Source organism: Mirounga angustirostris, unplaced genomic scaffold, assembly GCF_029215605.1.
Source record: "Mirounga angustirostris isolate CCGP_5_RB_7025 unplaced genomic scaffold, mMirAng1.0.hap1 SCAF_4, whole genome shotgun sequence".
In the NCBI taxonomy this organism is placed as follows: Eukaryota; Metazoa; Chordata; class Mammalia; order Carnivora; family Phocidae; genus Mirounga; species Mirounga angustirostris.
The window spans coordinates 57,782,889-57,803,322 of NW_026991712.1; the positions used below are offsets into that span (position 1 = coordinate 57,782,889).

The 20,434-nt window shown below is 34.7% G+C and overlaps 1 protein-coding gene across 5 annotated transcripts in view; it reads right to left on the reverse strand.

Annotated features, from left to right (window-relative positions):
* Nucleotides 1–292: 292 nt before the first annotated feature.
* Nucleotides 293–20,434, reverse strand: part of PI15 (peptidase inhibitor 15) — a 37,788-nt gene continuing 17,646 nt past the window's right edge. For 2 of the 5 annotated variants that reach the window (XM_064588186.1, XM_045896356.3), the window contains exons 3-6: nucleotides 15,409–15,527; nucleotides 14,300–14,432; nucleotides 14,066–14,181; nucleotides 4,323–10,395 (exon numbers count right to left, since the gene is read on the reverse strand). In XM_064588186.1, the coding sequence (XP_064444256.1) occupies nucleotides 10,260–10,395; nucleotides 14,066–14,181; nucleotides 14,300–14,432; nucleotides 15,409–15,527 (504 nt within the window). In that variant the 3' untranslated portion in view covers nucleotides 4,323–10,259. Of the gene's footprint in view, nucleotides 904–4,322; nucleotides 10,396–14,065; nucleotides 14,182–14,299; nucleotides 14,433–15,408; nucleotides 15,528–20,434 lie in introns of those variants that run through there. The other 3 variants (XR_010410634.1, XM_064588187.1, XM_045896358.3) reach the window with 3 other exon arrangements.

Below are 20,434 nucleotides of genomic sequence, written 5' to 3' on the forward strand. Positions count from 1 at the left end.
GCAGCAGAGAAATATGTAGCGGAAGCTGCCAGTATTTAGACCTGTTGCCTCCAAACTTTTTGGTGGGTACTGTTACTCGTAAAAAGTTTTGGATCTTGCACACTCACTGTCTACAATATAATTTATACCACATGCTAGTACACATTAGACATTAAACCATGCACTGATATACTGTGTGTTTATGAAATAGAAATAACAAATAAAATATTTAGAATAAAATTTTTAAAAACCTTTAAAAATATTTTATTATTTTGTCAGTGTTGTAAAAATATTTGCCTTCACCAAAATATTATTTGGTATTTCTCCAATTATTTTAATTTCAAATTTTATTAGTACTTACAATTTCTATCAGAGCAATATGACAACATAGGCTCAATAATTTTGAAAAGTTTTATTTAGTACAGAACTTCAACCACAATTTTCATTTATGTCGGTTTAAAATGTTTGCTAATCATGATAGCTTCACTGTCACCAGCTAACATATCAACGCAATTGTTCATTAATGAATATTTAATAGCATGGTCACCATTCCAAATAGTCTTGAAAATTTTTAATTCTTTGACCAGTCTGTCACACATGATTGGATCATCATTATTTTTCCTCATAATGTGGTTGACAGAAAGCTTGTTATCATAAGCAGGGTAATTATGACTGTTAAACTTCCTTGGGGTTAACTTGTGCTTTCATTACTAAATTATTTTAAACCTTGGGGTTTTGCAGGAATTTTCTAAGAATATTTGTCAATGTAGGGCACCTGGGTGGCTCAGTCAGTTGAGTGTATGCCTTTGGCTCAGGTCATGAGCCCAGGGTCCTGGGATCGAACCCCAAATCCAGCTCCTTGCTCAGTGGGGAGCCTGCTTCTCCTTCTCGCTCTGCTGCTCTTCCTGCTTGTGCTCTGTCTCTCTGTCAAATAAATAAAATCTTAAAAAAAATATATTTGTCAATGTTCAGTAAAATCTGGGTTTCAAAAGTAGTTAATTCTCTTACTTGAGTCACGAAAATGTACTATGTGCAAAAGTCTTAAAAGCAAACAGCCACATGAGGAGCATGGTAAGGCTGCACTGGACAGCTCACCAGTCCTTCAGGACACCCCACTCACTTCTGGGGACATGCGGCCCTTACGTGTGTGGACCTAGGTGGGGAGGGGCTGTCAACCCATTATCCTATAGAAAATCTTAATATTTTTTTGCTTTTTTTTATTGCATTTCTGTCAATTTTATTTTATTTCTTAACAGAAGTAATATACTTTGAAAGGAGTAAAGGAACACAATGATTGTACTTAAACATGTAGTTTTTTTAAATTATTATGTTAGTGTTTTTTCTTCTTTAGATAATATTAAATAGAAGTAGGGGTTCTTGTGTTTTTTAAGCACTTTTCTTAATGGTTCTTCTGCTGCATTCTCTGGGAGCACAAACTCCATGTTGGATACCATTAATCTATGTGAGAAACAATGGTGGCTTGGATTAGGCTGTTGGCAGCTGAGGTGATGTCAAGCATTACTTCTAGTGGTGAATGGTATCAGAGATAACAATCTGGGCAATAAATGCACTTATTGTTATTGGATTGCCATAAACCCTAGGGCTTTTTACCATTCAAAGCTAAACATATTAATTTTTAAAAAAGAAGATATCTTGAGGTAACAACAATTCATACTTAACATTTCAAATTCTTATTTAATATTTTAGTGTTACTCAACTTTTTTGGAAATTATGCTTCTTTTCTCTTACATTGAAAAATTTTGGTTCCTAAAAAGAGTACCCTAATTACTTACTTGCATTATTCTTCCTCCTCTTTTCCCCTTAATACTATCACAGAGAGCCAACTGAATAAAGTTAAGTGTTTCTTCATAGCTCTGTCTTTATAATATATCCCACTAAGGATATACACTCATTGTGTTTCAAAGTTATTTGAAATATTATTGTCCCCTCCATCCAGCTCCCTTCTTACTCTCACAGATAATCATTTTCATTCTTTTTAATTTATGATTCTACGTCTCTTTTTGCAAATAAAAACAAGTATATATTGTAACTGCATGCTTGTATATGTGTACTATTTCCACTAATATTTCTTACAAGGGCAATATTCTAGTTATATACTTGTGTACCATGCTTTTTCACTTAGTATCATATGCAGGGAGACCACTCTGTACCAGTGTACAGAGATTTTTCTCATTCTGTTTTTCATCTGCATAGTATTCCCTTATGTGGACATACCAATCCCCTTTGTAACTTTCCAAACATGTGGATAGGAAACTGGAGGCTTAAAGATGAGGGAGTGGGGGCACCTGGGTGGCTCAGTCGTTAAGCGTCTGCCTTCGGCTCAGGTCATGATCCCAGGGTCCTGGGATCGAGCCCCACATCGGGCTCCCTGCTCGGTAGGGAGTCTGCTTCTCCCTCTCCCACTCCCCCTACTTGCGTTCCCTCTTTGCTGTGTCTCTGTCAAATAAATAGATAAAATCTTAAAAAAAAAAAAAAAAGATGAGGGAGTGAAGTGAAAAGGGAGGACTAGCAGGAGAAAGAAAAGCAATTGACAAAGAGCCACAGGGCTCATGGGGAGACTCTCTGAAAAGGTTCAGGTTAATGAGGCTTTCTTGTCTTGGGTGAAATAGGGTTCATTGGTTGTGGTAGCAATTCCTGTGTGTGTGTGTGTGTGTGTGTGTGTGTGTGTGTGTGTGTGTGAGGGACTAGGGGACTTCCCACACATCACCAAGCAATTCTCAGACACAGGCAGGGTGTCCAGGAATTCAACTCAATTCTGACACCATCTCCTCAGAGATAGCATCAGATCCCACAGGTGAAGGTTCAGTCCCACAGGACTGCTCCCCACCTCAGATGCCAGCTGCATGCCCAGGTTATTACCTATGCTTACCACCAGCTATAGATTGGGGTTCCCATGACCCCCTCCTTGGGGTTCAGATGCCAGTCGCAGGTCTAGGTTTTACCTGTATTTCTGACCAGCTGGCTATAAATCAGAGGTTCCTACCACTTCCTCTTTGGGCTCAGTGAATTTGCTAGAGCAGCTCACAGAACTCAGAGAAACATTTTACTTACTAGATGACCAGTTTATTATAAAAGGATATAACTTGGGAACAGACAGATGGAAGAGGTGCGTAAAGCAAGGTATGTGGGAAGAGCACAAACTCCTGGGCCCTGTCCTGGTGCCCCACTCTCCTACACCTCCTTGGGTTCACCAGCTCCAAAGCTCTCAGAACCCTGTGGTTCTTGTTTTTTTGTGGAGGCTGCAATAGATAGGCATGATTGATTATATCATTGATCATTGGCTGTTGACTCAACCTCCAGCCCCTCTCCCCTCCCCAGAGATCAGGGGGTGGGACTGAAAGTTCCAAGCCTCTAATCACAAGGTTGGTTCCACTGACAACCAGCCCCCATTCTTAAGTGCTTCCCAAAAGTCACCTCATTAACATAACAAAACACACCTGTCTCACTCTCAGTCAACACTTAGAAATTCCAAGGGTCTGGGGAGCTGTGAGCCAGAAACTGTAGGAAGACCAAATATGTATTTCTTTTCTTTTCTTTTTTAAAGATTTTATTTATTTATTTGACAGAGAGAGACACAGAGAGAGAAGGAACACAAGCAGGGGGAGTGGGAGAGGGAGAAGCAGGCTTCCTGCCGAGCAGGGAGCCCAATGCGGGGCTTGATCCCAGGACCCCAGGATCATGACCTGAGACGAAGGCAGATGCCTGACTGACTGAGCCATCCAGGCCCCCCTTGTTTTCCTTATAATAAATCACAATATCACATATGGTAAGGAGAAATTTAAAGTCCTAGATTCAGATCCTTCTCAGTGCGCTGGTCTGCGAGATCTACATTTCACCAGAGAGAAAGGAATTACCCTCTACAAGGTAGAGCCACCCTAGAAATCACTATCCTTGGGCCAAGGAGTGGCCTGATGTGTGCCTCTCCCCCAGGAACTTCTATGGTTTCTCTTCAGGCTCTCTATGCTGGGAAGCATAAAAGTATTTGTGTTCAACTGCTGCAATTTTCCTCAGCCAGAACTTCTTGATACATTGATTTTTCCTCTTCCTCCATGGAAATGTCTTTTATATTTGAACTTCAGAATATTTTTTGGAATTGAGTAGAAAAAGAAGGGAAGAAGGAAAGAATGAGGCAGCAAAGGGAAGAAAGAAAGGGGAAAATAGAAGATTATTGGTGTATTTCAGCAATGCATTAAAGATATAATCATTGTTGCTTTAGAGAAGTAGTTCATCATACCTTATCAAAATTACCATGCCATCTAGTTCTATTTGAAAACTCTATTGAAAACAGGAAAACAATTAGATATACTTTTAAAACAAAACAATTAATTATAATATTTTATTGAAAAAGAAAATACAGCAGAGCTCAAAAAGCTACACTTGTTAGGCTTTATAAGGACAGAGGTTTACACAGGTTTTATGTATGTACACATTCACGACATTATATCACAACATCAAAGCACCTTTCACTGCCACAGTGTTAAGTAATGAATAAAACTTATCCAAGTTAATCTTTAAAAAAATCTGAAATGATATAGTATATTTTAGAATTATGTACATATTTGAAATATTTAGATATCTTAAAAATGCATTATTTTCATATGTGCACCACAGTTACTTCCAATGCTCAAACTAGTATGGCACCAAAATTCTGTTTGTCAAATAACAAAACACAAGATCCTGTAAGCTATCTCCAAGCACCAGTTAAAGTCAGCATTTAATGCTTCATCAAACCAGAAGCTTCTAACATATGTAAAGTGAAGTGCGTGTTGGAATAATTTAGTGCCTCAAACTTTTTTCTTGCTTTAATTACCTGATTATTTTGGAGAAAAATGGGGGGAACCGGATGTTTTAGATCAATGTTTTTCTGTTTGATGGAATCCTAGGGCTCTCAGAACAAACTTCCCACGCACTGGGGAAGGTTTGGGGTATGAGCAGATCCATTTTGTATGTAGTATATGTTAAAACTTTCTATATAATTGGGATCATAAAATGTGTTCTCTTGCTTTAAGTTTAAAAATACTAATGTGGAAAACTGCTTCAAAATATATTTCCTTTGGTTATGCTAACGTAGTTTAAGAAACATTTCGGTCACAACAGATTATCACAATTACGTGATATATACCCATGATGTCAATGGCATACCTCAACTGGAAGTTTACCTAAGAATTTTGTCTTCATTAGTTATATCAAGTGATATAATTCTAAGTTTTTATATACATTCGTTAGGCTAGAAGGACTTTGGATGGAATAATACAATTTTATCATTAGCTAAATAGTATGACTAAAGAACAATATCAAATTTTAGACCAACAGGTAAAAATGGAGAGATAATCCTTTTTTATGAAATTAATTATTTTAACATATCTCCTTTTAATCTTATGTACTATGTTAAATAAAAATAATCACTTCTGAAAATGAGACACATTTATAATTGTTTGCTAATTTTAATTCTAATTGTATTTATGATGTAAGCCAAATGAAAAATATACTTTAGTAATACCTAGTTAAAAAAAAAAAAACACTTCGATAAGCACCTTAGAAATAAATTTTCATTAAAAAATATTATTATTTAGGAAAGTGGATGCCAAGATATAGTCCCTCTCTTATCCTCTTTGAAAATGATGTCAACAGAGTCAAGCATTTTCAAATGCTGTCAGATTTAATGAGTACCCCAGAGTTCCAATATTGAGGAACTTAAATTTTTTTTTAACAAAAAATGTCTTTTTTTGCAGGCCAAGCAGCCACCAAAAATTTATTTTCACAATCACCAGAGGGCGCTAGTGCCTGAGGCATGGTTGGTGTAACCTTCAGGTGATACTTGAATTTGGACATTGCCACGCTAAAAAATGCCTTTAAAAAAGAAATTTGATAAATTCTAAAGAAATATATTTACATTCTGTAACATCTAGATAATGTTGGACTGTTACACAAAAAAGAGAGTTCACTGGCCTATTTCTGGGTAACATTAATTTAACAGGAGTTTATTAATATTTCTGAATCAGGAATTGAATAGATATCACTTTCAAGAATGAATAAAAAGAGTATTACTAAAACTATTAACACTAACAATTCATTTAGCACCACGTATTTAGCACCAGAATTGATATTGATAGTTCACACTTAGTAAAAAATTCAACTGAAAAGAAACCTCAAAATTGTAGCAAGGATATGGTGGTTGTAACGCATTTTCAGCACCATTAACGAGTGAATTGTTTAACTTTCTAAGCTTTTGATTGACCTCTCATAGGTCAAAATTATATCATGGCATAATTTTTTAAAATCATTTTGCATGTGTTTAAATATGCCTTTCCCCACACATATAATGACAATATACATATATATGTAGATATACATATATATACATATAAGTGTATATATATATATATACATATATATATATGTAAAGTCAGATATACTGTTAGGCACTGATAGAAATCTAACTTTACTCCCCCTAAACACTTTGGTAGGTAAAAGCTTCCATTTATGTCAAAATTTGCATCCCGTGATACTGTGGAACGTAGGGGATGTTGTTATACAAAGGTAGAACGTAAACCACGGGCTGAGCATTATTTTTCCTTCCTGGACATATGCAAATTATCTGCATAGCTTATATATTCACTTAATAAGCAGGGTATGAACACAAAACACTTCAGCTGGTCTAAATGTGTATCAGATTTGCTTATGTAAATGATATAAGTTGATTTTACACAAGCATGTATTAATGAGAAAAATGCATGCTGTTTCAGTCCCAATAGTCTGAGTATATTTTATTGGGTGAACTTGCCTTCATGTTGGGTCAACTCTTTGCTAGAGCTGCACGGAGCTTTCGAATGACTGTTTCCACAAAGGTTTCAAGTGAACGTTACGGCGCTGCCAAACGAAGCTGGTAGGGCAAACCCTGACGAACCACAGAAACCACCGATGCTTAGGCTACCGAACAGAAGCAAAAATGGTACTAATAAAAATTGTTTCCACCACATTTTAAAAACAAGCTTATCTGTCATAACCAGCAACATTAAGACTGTGCCTACACGACTTAAATACAATTCTATAAAGAAATCCATCAGTTTAACAGCTAAAATAGTCATTTTTCCAGTCTTCTGATGACATGGAAGCCAAAATAAAAACAAAACAAAACAAAACTGTATTGTGACGGAAGTGTTTTACTTTTTTACTGAAAACTCCATGCCATAGAGAGAGGATCAGTACTGTGGAATATGGAGAATATAGAGACTACTCTTTCTTTGGAATGATATGTTTTGAAATGAAAATCTCAATATTGACTATTTAAAGCTGCTCTTAAGAAATATCTGATACCCAGACTCTTTCTGCCCCTGGGAATTACAGTGAGAAGTAGCTATCCTAGCACCATGGTTGAATGTTGTGAAAAACAGGACACACTGTTGATATCAGCAAATTTTCATTTGCTTTAGCCTGGAAAATGAAACAGTTAACATGTCTACCTTATATTACTAAATTTAAAAAGTACACATAGCATAACAAAAAATACCCGTTATATTTTCAGCTGAGTTGTTAAGTTATAAATAAATGTATAGCTCTAGTGATTTGGAAAGGACTGTGGTGTCAGTTATTCATGCCTAGATCCTAGTCTTAATCTGGTATGTTTGATGATGTATCTGGATTTTTGATGCATCCAGAGCTTTATATTTAAGAAAATTTTTTGTCTTAATAAAACATGGAAAGGTGGGACTCCTCTAAATTGTTGCAATTCTAGGTTTTTTAGTTAATTCTAAAAATATATTCAGAGACACATTTATTAAACACTTACTGCATTATAACCACTCTATAAAAAGCTGGGATGAATACAAAGAATCAGACAGTTTCTGCCAAAGAGAAGCTCATAAAACTTAATTTTGTCCCAAATAAGTCTCACATTAACGATGCTTTTAATATCCATAAATTGCTATTAGTATGGTAACTTTATCCTCAGAGGAACCTCTATGAAATATGTAGCAAATATCATTATTCTTTTTCAGAACTGAGAAACCAAGCCACACAAGCAATCCAGCAACAGGACTGGAACTGAGAACAGTGATGTTTGTTTAATAGTACTTTTGCTACTTCTATAGAACCAAGTCTAGGAAAATGAAAGTTGGAAATACTTTCTAGAGAAATCAAGTAAACATCCTACTAATTAGCTTTCTCTTCAATTGCCTATAGTTAGATAAAAGTTAGACTGGGACCCGAATCTAACAACTACTTCTGTTCTTCAGTTTAGTATCCAAAAATATTTATTTTTCATACAGTCTATATATGTGCCCACAAAAGCAGAGTAGTATGATATCAAAACATTTGGTCACCACATTCAATTTGCAAAAGGAATTAGGCCAATTGTTTGTCATCATGTAAACCTAAACTCCAGATGGTGGATTTTTCCCTCATTGACTGGATTTAATTAACTGTCATTTTTCAGTGCATCCGCCCTAAGAAATCACAAATGTGTACAGAATTTTAAACAAGTAGCTTCCTTCTGTTATTTGCACTCTGGAACTAACCCCGTTTGCTTATTCTGTAATTCTATGGAAGCATTACATAACTTGTGAACACACTCTCTCTTTCATTCTCTTTCTCTTATAATCTCTCTTTCATTCTCTCTCTCTCTTTCATAATCTCTTTCATCTCTATCTCTCTCTCTTTCTCTCTCACACACACAAAACATAATATAAGTGTCTTGACCCAGATGTTGAATTTTCCTCTCTAATAGTGAATTCCTGAAGGAGGAAACATTGCATTTCCAAAATCACATGAGTGAAATTTTCATAGTGACTTTGATTTGACTTCCACAATCAAACTTAATGGAGAACTGAAAATTATTCTTCTACATAGACATGGAAATAAGATTTGCTAATTAGTCCTTAGCAAATCATCTGAAGAGGGCCACTTTGCCAAACCCTAACTGTGGTGTGCATACAGAATCTTTAATGTGATGCTTAGAGGCTCATGATGATTGGATGGATGCTCACCAAATAATGATGTGAAGAGATGGAAGTGTCCTTGGCATCTCACATGTTTCTTTTGGCATTCTTCACCCTCTGCTGACAGGCCTCAAGATATAAGACTCTCAGGATAGGCCCTTCTGAAGTTCTCACCTGTAATTTTTTGTGCAGTAACCCTATTTCTGTGACTTTACATACCTGTCTCCTAAATCTTAGTTCTCCTGGGCCTTAGGTTTTTTAGCATCTTGCTGTCTGCCTTCCAAACTCACAACTATTTACTCTAATACAGTAATCCCTGGGCAGTTAATTCTTTCCTGCCTCTTTTAGTTCCAAGTGGTGTCCCTACATTTTCATGCTAATCAGAAGCCTTGCGTATCACACAGTGTCCTCATCACCTATTTCACCTATAGGTGACCATTGTGGCATCTATTTACTCAAACTTACATTAAAATCAATTTGTTAAAAAAACTGTAATTTTGCAGCAAAATCTTAAACTGCATTATTTCCTGAATATTTTTGTGAGCTTCTTGAAGGCAGGAACCGTATCTCACATCTTTGCATTATCAGAACATAACTTGCAGAGTGCCTTGCACATAATAAGCACTCAACACATGATTACTAATTCAATAAAAGAGATTAAGCAAAAGGTATGACTTGATCTTACATAAGTTGAGCATATCCTTTGGTGAAACCAAATAAGACAAAATACCTCCAGAATGAAATCCTTGGTGGCTTAATTAAATTATTATGTCCAGACATCACTGAGTGTTATTTCGCAAATTATCACTTTGTAGGTATTATAGAAATGGGTGCTGAAGATGTCCCACCACCTCATATATATTTCAGAGTAGTATATTTTTAAATTTCCCTCAAGTTAACTATTGAATCACATTATTCTCTGTGTTACATCCTCTATTATATGTTTGTGCATGTATATATACATACACATATATGTATATGTATCTACATGCACACACATAAATTACAGGTCAAATATATATTTGATTCCTCACAAGTGTAACATAATTCCTTTGGGAAGTAAGTTTTAGAATTGGATGCATCAACTATGTCAATACTACATAGACAACATTTTAACTTGGGCTTAGAGGTCAGAAGATAGAAATGGATGCTTTGATTACCTCAAAGATGAAACAAACATACTAGACAAACACTAATTTATACAATGAATAATAAAAGGAAAACAAGATTATTATAAAATATGTATAATATGTGCAAAACTCAATATATATATATGCCTATGATTCTCAGAAACCATTCTATTTCCTGGACGAAAAGATAAGCCTATTTAAACCAGTATAGGTAGTTTGACGTTACTCCTGGAAAACAAAGATTGTCAGTACAAGATCCTCCATAACTTGGAGGGCAAGCTGAACATGGTACCCCTACTTTATAGGGTGCTTCTCCAATCCAATTGCCCCTAGAAAGAAGAAAAAAAAGTACAAAGATAATATTAATGTTACATTAGTGCCCATTTTAAGAAATTTGATTGTCCTTAAGCACATGACCACATGAATTGACATGTAATGATCTTTTTGAGAAGTTTGTCAGTTTAGAAAGGCTCTGAAAATATCCATTTTTTTCTGTTTTTTTAAGATTTTATGTATTTATTTGAGAGAGGGAGAGATCGTGTGAGAGAGCATGAGTTGGGGGGGGGGTGCACAGAAGGAGAGGGAGAAGTAGACTCCCTACAGAGCAGGGAGCCCCAGGCTGGATCCCAGGACCCTGAGACCATGACCTGAGCTGAAGGCAGATGTTTAACCCACTGAGCCACCCAAGCACCCCTCCACTTCTTATTTATACAGTAACTTATTATTTTATATATCTTACTTTTTAAATATTTCTCTCTGCAACAGTTAATATTATCTTAATTTACAGATAAGACGTGAAGCACTACAATGAATGGTGACAGAATTAGTCACATGATGTCAGGCTTGATGCTCATTCAGTCACTGCATCTGTCTCTGCCCTATAACTGCCTTCTAGAGTACGTTGGCAGGACACATTCCCATTTTTAAAACTCCTGCTAATGCTAAGGATGGTAATATTTACATGTACTTAGTATTTTCTAGGAGGCTTACAAATGATGAAATAAGCAAGAAGTTGCCATAAGTTGTCATGGTAAGAGACTAAGGGCTCAGGGAAACAAAGGTGATTTCAAAATCTTTACCTATGTGTAAACTCATAGCTTTTGTTTTTAGTAATACTATTTGTTTTTTGATAATGCTAAATACATTAAACTAAATTATTTTGTGTTGTCGATATTTTTATCTGTATTGACGGCCATGATCATAATAATACATCAAATTCATCATTTACAATAGTTGGAAATAGCCACAATGCCTTACTGTTCAATTATGAGGGAGAAGGTAATAGATGTATTTTCAATAACATGGTGATTGGTGTTAAGAAATAGCAACATAGCCAGCATTTTGAAGGAAATTGAATGGTCAGGAGGAAATTTGGTTGTCAGTAGTAAAAAGTCAGGGTTGAAAATAAGACAACAGTAGGTAAGAGGCTAAAATATGAAACAGGTGGTTCTCATCTTCTTTAAGACCTGAAGAAGCCCAAGAAGTGATTCTTAAAGTGTATCTATGTAAAATATCTGCTTAAATCAGTCAGTTAAAAATTCAGGCTTTGGGGCACCTGGGTGGCTCAATCGATGAAGCATCTGTCTTCAGCTGAAGTCATTATCCCAGGGTCCTGGAATCGAGTTCCACATTGGGCTCCTTGCTCAGCGGGAAGCCTGTTTCTCCCTCACCCTCTCCCTCTGCAGCTCCCCCTGCTTGTTCTCTCTCACTCTTTCTCAAATAAATTAAAAAAAAAATACATAAGTAAAGTCTTTATAAAAATTCAGGCTTTGATCTATAAAATATTTATAGAGGAAAATTTATCTATAAAAATGAAAAACATGCTGATTAGTGATTCATATTACAAAATGTCATCAGATTCCAAGAGCATCCATCTCTATTCAGTTTATTGTATACTCTGCCCTCTGGGTAAGCTTTCTCAGGTATAATTTGGATAATGACACATGCTCACTCCAAATCACTCAAGGAGGCCCATTCTCTTATGAGTGTAGCTCACTCCTTTATCCTAATCTCTCCTATTCTATATTAATAATCTTATTTCTCTCTATATCTTTATCCAAAGCTATAAGTGCATATGGGCCCAGCCTATGCTATTTTAATTTCATATTTTTCTATTTATTCTACATAACCTTTTGAAATTACACAGCACATATTTTTGGTAACATAAACTTAGAAATACAATTTTATTATACGTAAAATGTATTACGTATTACATTATAAACTTTTACATAAATCACAGATTTTTACTAAATAGAGGATAATTACATTCAAAAGTAAATCAGTCAACTAATAAACTTATATTATTCATCCTTCCATTTTTTGTTCTGTTCCATCTAATTAAATTCTCCCTCCTTACCTTCCTCCCTCTCTCCATCTCTCTCTTTTTCCCCCTAAAAAAACAGGCTTGAGATAATTTTATATTGGCATTGGAAAATTCACACTCAAATGTCAGTCAAGATTTTAAAACTTTTTTCATTGCCTAGGTTTCAAAATAATGGTTCTTTTTTACAGGAAATAAAGTATATTAACACAATATCTTAATCTTTCATATGAAGCAATCAGGTATCTCATCAATAATATTAGAAAATTTGAATCAGTGCTTAAAAACAAATGAAATAAAAATCTCTTTCACCATCTGAGTACTACTTGGCCTATTTATGTCAGGAAGAAGAGTAAAGACTTAATAGGAAAATATAAAGTGTGAAACTGAAAATATCAAACAAATGCACAATTTTAATGCTTTTTGTAATGCAGACACACTCTACTTTCCAAACCTCATTATTCTAATAATTATGAAGGGGGACCATGGGGAAAATTGCTGTTTTTCTAACTTTGCAAAAACACTGCCCCTGGCATACTACCATATAAATGAGTAATGCAATTATTTGTGAAACGTTTTCTCATTCCCTCCCCATATTGGCAAAGCTGGAAAAAATCTTTGGGACTTACTTTGGAAGACACCAAGAATGTCATAAATCCTTTGCACATTTTGCTATTTGCTCCAAATGGGAACAGACTCATGTATAAATATTGGAACATTTTATCATCTCAAGAGTTACTGTTATCAGGAAGGCATTTTATCAAATGTTAACAAATGTTTATTTATACTTATAAAGAATATTTATAAATATGGCTATATTTTATAGTCTGATCAATTTTTACAATACATATGCCATAAAATGGAACTAGTGAAAAAATCTCGTTTTATTTTTATTTTTTTTTAAGATTTATTTATTTGAGATAGAGACACAGAGAGAGAGAGAGAGAGCAACGGGGCAGGGGGAGGGGGCAGAAGTAGAAGGACAGAGCTAATCTCAGACTCACTGCGGAGCAGAGTCCCACCCTGAGATCATGACCTGAGCCGAAATCAAGAGAGGGGGACTCTAAATCAATTGAGCCACCCAGGCACCCCTAATAAGAAAATTTTAAATTTTCAATAATGAAACTTAAATCATGGCCAAGCTTTAATTTAAAAGCAAGTCACAGCATTTAAATTTTTCCCTTCTGGAAATGAATGACTCCTTAGCCTTCTATAAAATCAGTAAACTATAATTTTTAGTTTTACTCTTAAAAGAAAGGAAGAAGGACTGTGTTTTGCTTTCCCAGTGAAAAAAATAAGCCAACATTCTAGTACTGATAGATGAGAATATTGCAGTGTTGAAAAATTCCCTACAAGATTCTTTTCTGATAACTTTTATAGAACTATCAAAAGCCTGAAAGTACAGTGTTTATTTTGCAATTATCATGACTAAAAATAGGTGAAGGGAATTTAGTGAATCTCCATATCTCAAATTGTTTTGCCCACAATTTTAGCCCAAAATATCTGTCTTTGTGAAAAATAACTATTCATCTCATTATTTTTCAGGTAGATGAGGTCATGGGAGATTTGAGGATTAGAGGCTATTGTAATTAAATCTTATTCACACTAAATAACTACCAGACTGGAGATATTTAATATCATTAGAGGTTCCAGGAAGTAGAATCCAGCCTAGTACTTACTTTGGGGCATAGTTGCATACCAGGTAAACTGCACGTCGCCACACAGCTCCCCAGACATTCATGTTTTGGCAAGTATGAATTGCACATCCTATCCGATTGGAGGTGGCCCAAACCATCTGCAAAAATAAACCAATACCTCATTATTGAAGTTAAAGGTAAGAAAATGCATATTCCCCAAAATAGTAAGCATTTTTAAAACTATGAATCAAAAATTAACAAGACAATTGAAATAACCTGCGTATAATGTGTGCACATGGGGCCAAAACATCTCATAGGACATCTGGGGTTGCAATCCTGAGGGTATGGAAAAGCATAATCTTTCACTTCATCATACCATGGCTTGACCAACTGGAGAATAGAGCGATATCTAGATACCAAGAAAAACAATGAGAACTTAGAGTACAGCAGTGGTAATTTATAGTGGACTCATGTTAAGTTGTAAGTTAATAGTTCTTTTTGCAGATTATTCATGATGACTCAAGAGCAAATCCATACCTCACAATTACCATCATCACCTATTCCTCCAAGTAGGGCCAAGCATGAAAATGCCCGGGACTAAAGCAAGTGAGTCTATATTCGTTTAAGTATATGTCTGGTTGTTTCAAAAAGAGAAATACAAATATTTCAGGAATCTTCATCTCTATCTTGTTTTATCTTGTCAAAAATTTCTCCACCAGAATCATGTACACAATTAAAAATTAGATATACAAGTTGTAGTTGTGATACTAGAACTCAGTGTGTTTTTTTCCCTTAAACTTGAATCACTTTTATTTTAATAGGAAAATCAGGCATACCTGATTTTTCTCCTGTATATGGAAGAGAATGGGTCTTTGGAATGTTGGATGATGACATTCCTCAGTGGTGGAAAAATTATCCTATCACTGGAAAGGGTCTTTCCCATAGTTGCACATACTGCATATATGTGTGTGTATGTGTGTGTGTACATATATATGTAAATATATAACACACAGAGACATATATAAATATAGATATATGTAATCATGGGAAAGTTGCATAAACACAAAAATGGCTCCTGCCACATTGAAAAAATTTCCCTGAGGTGGAAGAATCCTTTCAAAGATTCTGTGAGGTAAGTGAAGAATATAGGCTAAGAGAGGGTGTTCCAAGTGTGAAAGGGGAAACTGGTCTTATTAGGACCTTTTAACCAATTAAATAATCCTTGAAGACATCTGAAACAGTCACAGGCCAAGCATCATTGCCTGACACATAGTGAGCACTCAATAAATATTTGCTGATATTAAATGAAAATGGTGTCACTCCCCCTTGGGATCCATAAGTAATAAAATGTGTGGATGAACAGTATCAGTGAAACTGCTTCCTACCTTCCAGTTCGTACAGATAGATTTTGGCCCAAAAACCTCAGTAAATAAGAAGGTCCATGGTCCCAAATGCAAGTAGCTGCCCAAGCCTCTGCAGATTTTGCAAGATTTTCATCCCAAACCTGTGAAGGGGAAAAAAACCTTCAGCTTTACCAGTTTTGCTAGTAACTGACAAAAGTAAGAGGAAGAAATGATACTACTATTTCCTAAAGTTCTTTCAATTCTGGTTCCTTAGACTATTTTAACTAAAGAAAGCAAATTTAGACCATTGATATTAAAAGTTCTATAATATAATATGATTATATCACAGAAAACATTGCTGTTTTTACAGTGTCATCCAAATCCCAAGTCCAAACATCAGTTTTAGTAAAGGATAGGCTAACAAAAGTATCACATCTAATGTAACTTAAAGACACCTCATACTGACTACTGAATTTTTAACCCACCCAAGTGAACTGATTTTCCTAGAGGTCATCTTCCTAGCAATGAGGAGCCATGCTATTAATATATCTTAAAACTAATATCAAATTATTTATTCAAATTGATTTACCAAAATTAATAATGTCTAACATTATATATAGGTCAAACTATATTGTAGTATAGTAATTCCCAAGGAGCCTTCATATTTTATAGCATTTTAATCTTTGGTAGTAATAATAATAATATGAGAATTAAATTTTAGTGGGTTATGAACTAGAAATGAATTATGATAAAGAATAATTTGACTATGCTACATACAACTTCTATGAAAATATAGCATATTATGGTTCAATTAATAAATTAAGAAAAATAGTAATTGTTCTCAAAAAAGGAAGGTGTTTAAATTGATAAGGGTGTATTGATATATAATAACCCTTCCTTAATTGAGAAACTGTGGGACAAAATTTGAATGAGCCTTAGATTTAATAGATATTTATATTAGTTACCATATAGATTGACATTTTCATCTCCAAAGCTGTATGGGGAAATGAAGCCAAGCATTTGTGAACCTGTCAATAATAAATCAATCTAAAATGGTAATCTATTTTATAACAAGTTTCAAGGCACAAAAACTCAAAATAGAGAATATTTACAATTCTTGTGAATCAATATAAAAAAACTGCATTCAAAATTTTTCCCTAGTAAAAATATAATTAGTGAAGTATTTTTCTCTTATATGGAATGGTTTTAATTGAAGTTTGTAGTTTGTATCATGACATTATTTCCTAAGTTATTTAAATATTATTCCAGCAATCTGAAAAAATTGTTCAAATTTTGACTAGACAGTACTATATTTTAGAAGGTAAAAACTTACATGAAAAAGTAAGTGCCAATTTTATAATTACTCAAATTCATATGGAGCTCCCTACAGGAAATGGCATAGATGTTTTTCTACTGATCATTGTTTTCCTGTTTTTCATAGTCTCCCTTATTTTATCATTCTTTGGGGACTTTCTCCTCTACCAGGTTGTATGGAGCTAAGCAAGACTCACCTACCTTAGGGTTGATGGCCTTGAGTTATAAGCTTTCAAGCAAACTCATGAGACTGCTTGACTACAACAAAGAGAGGCTTAATTTTCCACAAGGATGATGGGATTCATATATTTATTTAAGATAACAATGTATTTAAGGGAAGAGAAATTATTTTAGTGATTTTAAATAAAACAGGCAAAAATCAAAATAATAGATGAACTCATCCAGAGACACTTTCTTCCCATGAGGCCATGGCAGCCACCTTCAACAGAAATTTGTTAGTTACTCCGAAGTTGTTTTAAATTAGGAAAACAAAGTCATCTTACATACATTCATCTAGAATTACATTAAAATAAACTTATAAAGTTGTATAAAATGAGAATTATCTAAATTCTATGGTGACAATGGCCACATCTTCTTTTTTTTTTTTTAAGATTTTATTTATTTTTTTTTAGAGAGCGAGCGAGAGAGAAACAGCATGAGAGGGGAGAGGGTCAGAGGGAGAAGCAGGCTCCCTGCTGAGCCGGGAGCCCGATGTGGGACTCGATCCCAGGACTCCAGGATCATGACCTGAGCCGAAGGCAGACGCCTAACCATCTGAGCCACCCAGGCGCCCTGGCCACATCTTCTTAAGGAGCTATAGCAAGACACACTTTTCTTAGTTATCCAGAATATCATCTGCCAATTAAATGTGGCAAACATTACATAATGCCATTTTAATCAGTAAGTAATCAATGTTAAATGCAGTATCAAAAATGGAAAACACTCTATCATAAGAGATGTTGTACTACAGTTTTCATAGTTACTTAGGTCAGACATAAATTTTATGAATTATTGCTTCAAACTTCTCCTTTGTTTTAGCTGTAAAAATTTGGCAAAGTGTCAACAGTACAAAATAAATTTATAATGAAAGTCATAATATCCAAGGACTGGAATTAACTTTTAAAAGCATTGGGGTGCCTGGGTAGCTCAGTTGGTTGAGCATGGGACTCTTGATTTCAGCTCAGGTCATGATCTTAAGGTTTTGAGATCAAGCTCCAAGTCAGGCTCCACACTCGATGGGGAGTCTGCTTGTCCTTCTCCCCCCACTGCCGCTCTCCCCCACTCTCTTTCTCTCCCTCTCTCTAAAATAAATAAATAAATAAATAAAATCTTCAAAAAAAAGTCTTTGGCTGATAGTGGATTTATCTAGTATTTATTCTTTTGATGTTTTTCAATGAAATATGCATTTATGAAATATGTATTACAGTTCACTGAAGTACAAAATAGTATAATTAATTCACAAAGGAATTCCAGATTGAATGGCATCAAAAAATTATGTCCCCTGATGGGTTCTTAATTAATTGTAATCAATTGGGGAAAAATGCATTTAAGTATTATTTACATATTGAACTACAATGTATACTCAGATCAACAACTGCTAAAAACACTTTATTATAGTCTTATCCTAAAATATAAGCAGAGCATGGCACAGATAACACTGACCTGAAAATAAAAATCTCGTGTTCTAACCCTAATTCTACTGCTATGATCGTCTGTGACTGAAGAAAGTCAAGTATTCTTTCTCCCACTTAACTCATCTGTAAAATAAGATTGGATAAGGTCATTTCTAGGGTCCCTTTCATCTTCATGTCTCATGATTTAATATACCTGAGTAGCACCATCATCAAAGCCAGTAAGATGTATACTATATTGGCTTATAACTTGCTCAATCCTAGCCCTTTCCATTCCATAGAGAGAATAAAACTAGATTCTTTTCAAAATAATTAACAATATTTAAAGCTGTTAAGAATTTAGAAGTAATTTAGCATATATAATTCTATCTTTATACTCATTCATGTATTTTAAAACTTAATATTGTATATGTCACAAAGATAAACTATTTATTGTACATATATGATATAGATTGATAGATTGATATAGAGTTGTATTTAGATCTCAATCTATATTTATCTGAAATATTTCTACTCAAAACATCAGTTTGGATATATGGATTAATCTTTTATATATGGTTAAAAGCATTTTTACTTTATTAAAATGTTGGTCATTAAAAAAAAATAAATAAATAAACCAAAAAGTTCATGCCTGAAAAATATCTTACATGAACATACCTTGTTAATGATGATAAGGGATTTTTATAAGAAGACAATGTATTTAGCATTACTGATGTCTACATTTTTAGGCATGAGTTTCTATGTATAAATATTACAATGAAAATTTGGGGGAAGATGGTTAGGGAGGAGAAGGGATAATCACTTTCTTTCTCTCTCCATGTTTACTTTTAGGGAACTGATGGGAGGGATTTCTGTGTGTCTCTATGTTCCTGAAGGAAGATGCTAGAGAGACTGATGCACACGGGCTATGTACCCTGCCCCCCACCCCCCCAGCCAGAGCTGGCCATTTTGACTCCCAGTAGGAGACATGGTCCACTGTCCCTTTGATACCCACTGCAGGGGAAGTCAAAGGTGCTATACTCTTTCTTGCCCCTTTGTCTTCAAGCAAGACTCACACTCATCCTGTAGAGAGGGGAAGATCCAGCTTGAGTAAGGAGCTCTGAAATTTAGGAATTACATCAATCACATCTACTGGTAAAGTTAAGATCTGTATTTGCTATCTGTCTTTCTCCATTGGTTATAATTTCCAGGAGAAAATGGATATATTATTTATCCCCTTAATATCCAGTGGTATTTAAATTTATTAATATGATGAGAGGTCTTTGAGGTTTGAAAATAACAAGCAATGATAACTTTATTTAAAAACAATAAGAGATTTCAACAAAAAATTGGGGGCTGTAAGGAGTGGTCCAATAGGATCTATTTTTTCCTATCCAGAAGCTCTAAATTGCAATGAATGTGGCCAGCGCAACCATGTGAAAGAATTTTTACAACTTATAAAGTTCAGAAAATGAAGATGTAAATTGTTTAAACATTTAACTTAACGTATATATTTCTGGATGCTTGATGGGCAATCTATCTGCTGAACTTTTCTGAGTATGTGTAGCATTTACTTGAAATTATTTTATTTTATTTTATTTTTAAAATGATTTTATTTATTTATTTGACAGAGGACAGAGAAACAGAGAGAGAGAGAACAGCAGAGCAGGGAGTCTGACATGGGACTCGATCCCGGCACCCAGGGATCATGACGTGAGCCTAAGGCAGACACTTAACTGACTTGCCACCCAGGTGCTCAGAAATAATTTTAATATTGGATCCTACAAATATAACAACAGAAAAGGGCACACATGTGCATCCTATGGAATGTCTAGTAAATATGCAACATACTATTTATTACCTTTTGTTGGAAAACTAAATATCCGATACTTAGTTTTTATTCAACCAGCTTGAACATTCTGTATTTCTGGTTTCTGCCCTTCTAAATAGGTAAGATGAGTGTGCAAAAAATTTAGTTGTAAACACTTAAAATTTGATCTTGCCTCCTAAAAGTGAGGCAAAAATTAGGAATATTATTCATGGATACCCAAACACATTTACAGGACACACTAGAACTGAGATATTATGATTAAATTGGACAGTTCACAAAATAAAGATGGCTTAAAACAGTGTCAGAGCATGCA